This window comes from Ceratosolen solmsi, unplaced genomic scaffold (assembly GCF_000503995.2).
Source record: "Ceratosolen solmsi marchali unplaced genomic scaffold, CerSol_1.0 scaffold10, whole genome shotgun sequence".
In the NCBI taxonomy this organism is placed as follows: Eukaryota; Metazoa; Arthropoda; class Insecta; order Hymenoptera; family Agaonidae; genus Ceratosolen; species Ceratosolen solmsi.
This window is the reverse complement of record NW_011948412.1, coordinates 1,867,092-1,874,691: the sequence shown is the minus strand read 5'-3', so window position 1 is coordinate 1,874,691 and position 7,600 is coordinate 1,867,092. Positions and strand designations below refer to the sequence as shown.

The 7,600-nt window shown below is 22.5% G+C and overlaps 3 protein-coding genes across 3 annotated transcripts; 2 read left to right on the top strand and 1 right to left on the bottom strand.

Moving 5' to 3' along the window:
- Positions 1-2,879: 2,879 nt before the first annotated feature.
- Sdhaf3 (Succinate dehydrogenase assembly factor 3) lies at positions 2,880-3,496 on the top strand. Its single transcript, XM_011503072.1, has 2 exons — positions 2,880-3,125; positions 3,278-3,496. The coding sequence occupies exons 1-2, from the start codon at positions 2,946-2,948 to the stop codon at positions 3,446-3,448; spliced, it is 351 nt and encodes a 116-aa protein (XP_011501374.1). The 5' UTR covers positions 2,880-2,945; the 3' UTR covers positions 3,449-3,496.
- A 1,014-nt stretch (positions 3,497-4,510) lies between these two features.
- Positions 4,511-5,588, bottom strand: LOC105364893 (uncharacterized). Its single transcript, XM_011502961.1, has 3 exons — positions 5,216-5,588; positions 5,007-5,152; positions 4,511-4,758 (listed from the first exon to the last, which is right to left on the bottom strand). Exons 1-3 carry the CDS (start codon positions 5,438-5,440, stop codon positions 4,527-4,529), a joined length of 603 nt encoding a protein of 200 aa, XP_011501263.1. The 5' UTR covers positions 5,441-5,588; the 3' UTR covers positions 4,511-4,526.
- Positions 5,589-6,246: 658 nt separating this feature from the next.
- Positions 6,247-7,600, top strand: LOC105364785 (zinc finger HIT domain-containing protein 2). Its single transcript, XM_011502848.1, has 4 exons — positions 6,247-6,523; positions 6,585-6,851; positions 6,930-7,133; positions 7,218-7,600. The coding sequence occupies exons 1-4, from the start codon at positions 6,299-6,301 to the stop codon at positions 7,557-7,559; spliced, it is 1,038 nt and encodes a 345-aa protein (XP_011501150.1). The 5' UTR covers positions 6,247-6,298; the 3' UTR covers positions 7,560-7,600.

Sequence of the window (7,600 nt, the reverse complement as noted above, 5' to 3'; positions counted from 1 at the left end):
ACTTTAAATTGGCGAACAGGTATATTATTTCACGCGGAAACCGTTAGGTACACTCGCTAGACCAAAAGGTAGCGGAAGATCGAAAAATCAAAGGATGTCTCGAAAACATCCAGCTAATAATAAATAGTTGATCGCTTCTACCATTGAAAGAAAATCAATCGAACATATTTTACTTAAGATGACAGATAGAAATACGTGCATTTGTTTCAACGTTTTGCAATAGTAAACAGAATTTCTTCTTACCCATCTGTAATTAATTTAATATGTTTTAAAGGCTTCGCGCTCTCTCTCTCTCTCTCTCACACACACACACACTCTCTCTCTCTCTCTCTCTCTCTCTCTCTCTCTATCTCTCTCTCTCTTCCTAATAAGGAAATTCGATAAAAATTTTAATGTTTATTAAGACTAACATTTTGATTCGATACGCAAACATTTGTAGATAAAATCATTTAGTGGACAACAAAATCAGTAGACAGCTATTCATTTTGTTTGTATAATTTAATTTTAATTATGTCAAACTCCATTAAAATAAAACATTTATATTTATGAAATTGAAGTTTAATATATTATATTAAATCTATTAGTGGGTTGTTTGAATTTAAAAAGATACGAATGATTATAATAGATGTTTTTATTGAAAAAATTCTTTAAATTTAAAATTTCAAAAGGAATCATGGTAAAAAACAATAAAAATAGTCAAATTTGTTTCTTTTTACATTTATGAAATTATTGATGATTATTGTTTTATTCATTTTTTTATTTTTTATTTTTTTAATATGTATGCAATATTCAATATTAATAGATTAAAATTATTCTGAAGTTTTTCGTTTAAATATATATTCTTTTTATTAAATAATCAAATATTGTGCATATAAAATTTTTCTGAAAAATATGGTGTTATCAAAAAAGAAAGAATATTTCAATTACTTTGAATTATAATAAAATTTTAGTAGCACAGTAAGAAAATTTCATCATTTTATTATAGGATTTTATTAATGCGAATATTTTGGAAAACTAATTCAACAATTTACTAAATATACATAAATGATTTTAAATTAAACTGAATTATAGATTAAACACAATTATAGTACAAAAGTTAAATTAAAATATTACTTTATTTATTTATTTGATTTTCATTTAATATTTAAACTATACACAATAATTTAAATTCTATAATATCTGAAGAGATAAATAGAAAAAAATTATATTACTTTTGTCAAAATTAATTTCCATTAATTAAATATTAAGTTTATTGAAGATTAAAAGAATAAACATATTGATATATAATCAGAACTATAATGTTATTTTATTAATAAGAAATTTTCTAACGTTATATAGCATTATGAAATACATGAAAACATTAATATGATTTATTGACATTGCAAATCAGTATTCTTTATTGATTTTCCAAATATTAATAACATTTAATTAAGAAAACATATTTGATTAATTCTATGATTATAATAACGCATAGATAATTATAATAAATCATATATACATAAATTTATTTTAAGACAAATTACAAAATTAGATACAATGAGAAAAACTGTTTAATATATTATTTAATGCATAATTTTTATTAAAAATTCAGTCGATTTTGTAATTGTCTATATTGTAATTGTCGAAAATCCATAGTTTTATTAGAAACTTAATATTAATTAGTAAAAATATCGACAATTAAAATATTCATATTTTCCTTAATAAAGTATCTTATTCCCATTAGCGAGTCATTTAATTCTGACCTTCCCAATGTTCTTAACTTTTTACTCTTCTAGTCAGTTAGAAAAATTAGTCATAGGCATATTTACATCCGTAATGATGGTATTGAAATCAGAACTTCTATAAATGTATTAATGCATTAATGTGATTATGTGCATGGAAATTGAGCAGGTATACACACAACATTGTAAAAGTATGCACGCTCCTTTTTAAATTGTACTAAAAGTAGTTCACTACAGATTTAAATAATATACCACTGCTTACGAAATGACATTTCGTATACAAATTATATTTGTTAGGCGAACAAAGTACAATAAAGCTACAGCAAATATATTACTCATGAAACATTAATGTATTTTCAATATATTAAACATCGATAATTTTTTACTTTATAATAAAGCGATATATGGGATCTAAAGTTAAGCATATACGTACATTAACACATACTATACTTAAGTCAAATTTTGATATCTCTTAATGATACGACTTTAACGACTCTCAGTTAAGTAATTAAACTAACAGTAATAATATTTATGTAAGGAGTGGACATAGTCTATAGTTAATTATTAGGTAAACTTATATCTAAAATATTCTAAGCATTTCTCCATAAAAATGAAATAAAACACTTAAAATTAATGTTGTCTAATGTTAACTATAACCTAGATAATAAAAAATAAAAAAATTCTTTTAAAAAATATTATTTCAGTGATCAATTTATTATACTATTAAATATCAAATACGTGATTTTTAAATTCATTAAATCCAATATTTATTTATTAATTAACATTACTATATAAAATCTTTATTTAAGTAAAATTAGTTTTGGTATTATAATTAATTTCATACTTACAAATAAATTAAAAAATCATTAAAATTCTGATGATTCCAATAAATTTCTAGAATTACATTTTTTTAAAGTCATTATCTCATTATATTTTAACGTATCTCTTATCTTCATTTGTTTTACATTTTACATTGCATAAATATTTTTTTACATCTAATTGTTTAATGTAAATAGATTCTTATATCAAATAATATTGTACTTTAACACTTCTAAAGTTTTATTTCATGTAGCAGACGACATCTAATCAGTTTTTTAATTTCATTATAACATAAAAATTGTACATATTTTCTTTGATAAAAGATATACATGTACTTATACAATAAATTATAACTAAATTTAATTAATTTTATTAAATGTAATTATATTTAATAAAACATACACTATGCTTACATCATGGACACATGTGCAACGTGTTAGCAGATTATATAAAATGATTTTGAGGTTACATCGTAGTTTACCGAAAGATATTAAAGAATTAGGCGATGTTTACGTTAAGAGCGAATTTAAAAGACACAAAAAATGTAATTCTTACGAAGCTGACGTATTTATAAAAGAATGGATGGTGAGAGATTTTTAATAAGCTTTTGTATATTTCATTCATTTTTTAATCTTAATGATATCTGACAATTACTTATGCATTTCATTATTGATTGCAAATCAGCAGTTTATTATGACTACATATATGGTTAAATTAAGTATATGTTTATTTAACAGGATTATGCACTAAGTTTGTCAGATCAACTTAATATACGAAATTCATTAAATGCCAAATCATTAGGAAAATCACTTAAAAAAGAAGATTTTGAAATACTAAGAGATGAGCAAATTTATCAGTTATATGAATTAATGAAGGCTGCAACACAAGAACAAAGCAAAAATGAATGAATTAAAATAATAACACTAAATGCTAATCTCAAATTAAGTAAAATGTACAGGAAATATTTTAATACGCTAAGTTAAACAAATGTGTGATGTATATTATTTAACTAGAATTAAATTTAAATCTTGAAGTAGTTAAATTACAATCATAGTTTTTAAACTAATTTTTCTTACGGATATAGCCATAATATACATTTACAATAATAAATGCAAATCGAATTGGAAATATATATGGCTCGTCTGTTGAATTTTAGATTTATTTTATATACACATAAATTTATGCTATAAATATATAATTGTATAATATAAAAGTTTATTGAGTCAGATGTTTATTTTTATAATTAAGTAAAGCTTAAAAATAACCAGTTAGTTCTTATATTGTTACATACAGTTTATGTATAAAGTTAGATAAAAATCTAATTAGTTTTTATTTTAAAATTACCCTATTAATGCATGTAATTACATACGTTTAATGTTTGTGGCTATATAAAACCAAACAAGATATATTACAAATTTATGGTTTTAATTTGGTGTTCATTTTAATAAATTTTGTTTAAAGAAAAAGATGAAAAAATTAATTGCATTACTAATTCTACTTTAATATAAATATTTTAATATATTTAATTAATGTAGTAATATAAAAACTTAATATTTTATTTTTGTTTAAAAAGCGGTGATTCCAATATATTGCATATACTCAATGTCTCATTATATGCTTCACAACATCCTTGTTTAACTTTTAATATTACAAATTAGTTAAAGCTTTATAAATATATGGACACTCGTTAAATACACTTAGAAATGTAGACTTTAAATTAATTAATGTAGAATTTAAATACATTAGAAAAGTGACTTTAGTCACATTTTTTATTATATAAATTCATTGACAAGATTTTTCTGAAATTTTTAAAAATTACTAATTATATTTACAATTAAACTCCATTTATTAATCTTCAATCTTCAACTATTTTAATATTTGCATATTCAATAATTATTTAAGAAATCAAAACAAATACAAAATCTAAGGTGGCAATGAGTTATATTATAAAACGTTTCTTTAATTTTAACAGTATACTTTATTCAGTTAATAAGTTAATAAATCGTTAAAATTCTTTGGATCACCGATCTGACACATTCGATACCAATCAGGATCTCGTTGTATGCTCGAAGCATTTCGACGATAGAATGATGATTGTATAACGGATCTGACACCATATTTCGATGTAACGGTTGAAGGATAATCCTTTAACCGCCATCCACAAACCCAACTTGAACAGTAAGGATAATAAAATTTATCCTCTGGTTTTTCCTTCAGGCTGTAAATTTATCATTCCTATCATTATTATCCCCAATACATATATTATTTTAAAAAATGTTTCTGTATTATAATTTTATGGAAAATATATATATAAAATTTAATTAAAAACAAAATTTTAAATTCCTTAGTATTTTCTCTTATAACAACGGTTCATAATTAAGTTAATCCATAAAAATATTAATCAAAATAATATCATTTAAATAATATAATAATATATCATTGCTTTTTATAATATAAATTACAAACCGTTCTTGAAAATATTTCTTTTTAGAAATGAAACTTGCATCTTTTGGCGCATAGAGAATATCTTTTACTGTTGATTTAATAGGTTTCATTAAAGCAAAATTTACATCTTTTTCTGAAGGCCTCCATGATAAAATTGATTTTTTAACCTAAATTAATGCACGTTACTTTTAATAAACAATTCTCAATTTCATTTATAAAATTTTTCATACAATTTCTACGGGCTCTTCTGCATCTTGTATAGAAGTTTTGATATCGGTTTTCTTTTGCAGCAAATTTTTATGTTTTTTGAAAAATTTGTCTTTTTCTAAATTATCATAGAGAAGCTGCCGATTTTTTATAAACCATTTTGATTTTAACCTTTCTTCTTTGCTCACAGCTTCTTTTTGAAATTGTTGACAACGAGTGTCGCAAACAGTATTTTTTACGTTTAACATTGTATAACTTTTAAATTTTGAAAATAATGGAAATGTAATAAAAAAAAGATCTAGTTTAATGTTTTTGAATCTACATAATTATTTACGTTATTCAATTGTTTAGTTTCAAGTTTAATTCGTTAAAAATAATATTTGTAATTAATGGTTTAATTATTCACGTTTGAATTAGTGAAAGATTTTTTAGTATTAATTGATAAAGCAGTTAATATTTAAGTGCATAATAGAATTACGGTACTACCAACAAGATCAAGTATTCATAACAATTTCGGAGTTTATAAAAAGATTATGGCTTTGCATGAAATAAGTAGATGTATAACTTTGTTGACAACAAATTTTCAGTTATAATTATGTTATTCTTGATTATTATTTTATACAATTTTCTGAATAATTTTATAACTCGAGTAATGTAGATTAAATATTTGTATATAAGATTTAAATATAATTAAGAAATAGAATTTGCTTTATGTAAAAGATGTTATAAAATATCAAATTATTTTATTAATATTACTTTGCGATATTTATAAAAAAAGATTAAAAATTTAATTATAACTCATATTCTAACATTTATGTTATTAGATGATGGCAGTGACTAAAACTTAAAATGAATCAATTTATAATTATATAAAAGCTAATATAATGGAATCCTCAGTCTCATTTTCAATGGATTATCAACTTTGTAAACTGTAAATATTAATGTCGTTATATGTATTAATGACAATTTTTTGCAAAATACAAAATTATAACCACTTTATTGTTTATTTAATAATATTAATATTGTAAAATGAAATATTTAATTACAGGTGTCAAATAAATCAAAGTATTTATGTTTGCCCAAAATGTAGTGTAAATTACTGTTCAATGGAATGTTATAAATCTACAGCTCATTTAGACTGCTCAGAAATGTTCTATAAACAATGCATAGAAGAAGAATTAAGAGCACAACAGTCTGATCCTAAAATAAGACTAAAGACATTAAATATACTTCAAAAGATGTATGATGAAGAAGTAGAAGATGATGTGTTAACAGATATTTTACAAGATGAAAATAACGATGTGATGGAACTTGATTCTGATGATGACAATGTAAAATATTATTAATAATTCTTTAATTTTTTATAAGAAAAATATAATATTTGTATTGTAGATTCAATGTTTAGAGAAACGCTTAGAAAATATAAATTTGGATAATGCTAATGAATTATGGTCTGCTTTAACTGCATATGAAAAACAAGAATTTGAAACATTGATTGCAAGTGGAGAAGCTTCAAAATTATTACCTTTGTGGAACCCATGGTGGACTTTTTCTGTTTCAAAAAAACTTATAGAAGAAATAGATAATACCAATAATGATCAAGATTACAAAAATAATTGTCCACAAATTTTAAATTGTTCAGCGTTAAAATCAATATCCGTTAGTAATTTGGTTATGGTTGTAGATATTTAATTGTATAAATTTTAAAAAATGCTAATTTCTATTTAAATGTTTTAGAAGGTATCTCCATTAATCAGATTTAATATCATTAATACTATATATGCTTATGCATTCAGTGTTTTGTACTTTAATGGTGAACATCATTCTAGTTCTTTTGATGCTGTTTATATTTTTTTGCAAATTTGTGATACTTTGCGCGTAAATAGAATATTTAAAGATTGCTCTAGTGCCATTGAACATGTTCTACTTGAAATTGCAAATGTAAACAATTTACTGTTTTTAATTTTTCTTTGCTTTGTAAGATTGATTGAAACTTAATAAGATAATCTTTGAATATGTTTTCAGAATAAAATCCTATCTGGAGATCAAGAAACTATTTTAGAAACTAAAAAGGCAGGTGATTTAATTTTGAATGGACCAGAAGAAAAAAATAAATCTTTTTATGTAATTACTGCACTATCAGATCTTCATCAGCTATTATATAAAGTCAAAACAAAAATTTCTAAAAAACAACCAGAACCAATTGATCATGAATTTAATAGTAAATTTCAGTCATCTACTGATATGAAATCAATAAAAATATCAAAAACAAATATTTCATTATTTATGAAAAAAATTGAATTTTACATAACTTGGTTGAAATCACAAAGTGAAACATATGATATAACTGAAGGAGATAAAATATAATCAAAGTGATATGAACTTCGAACTATTCACTCATCACTACT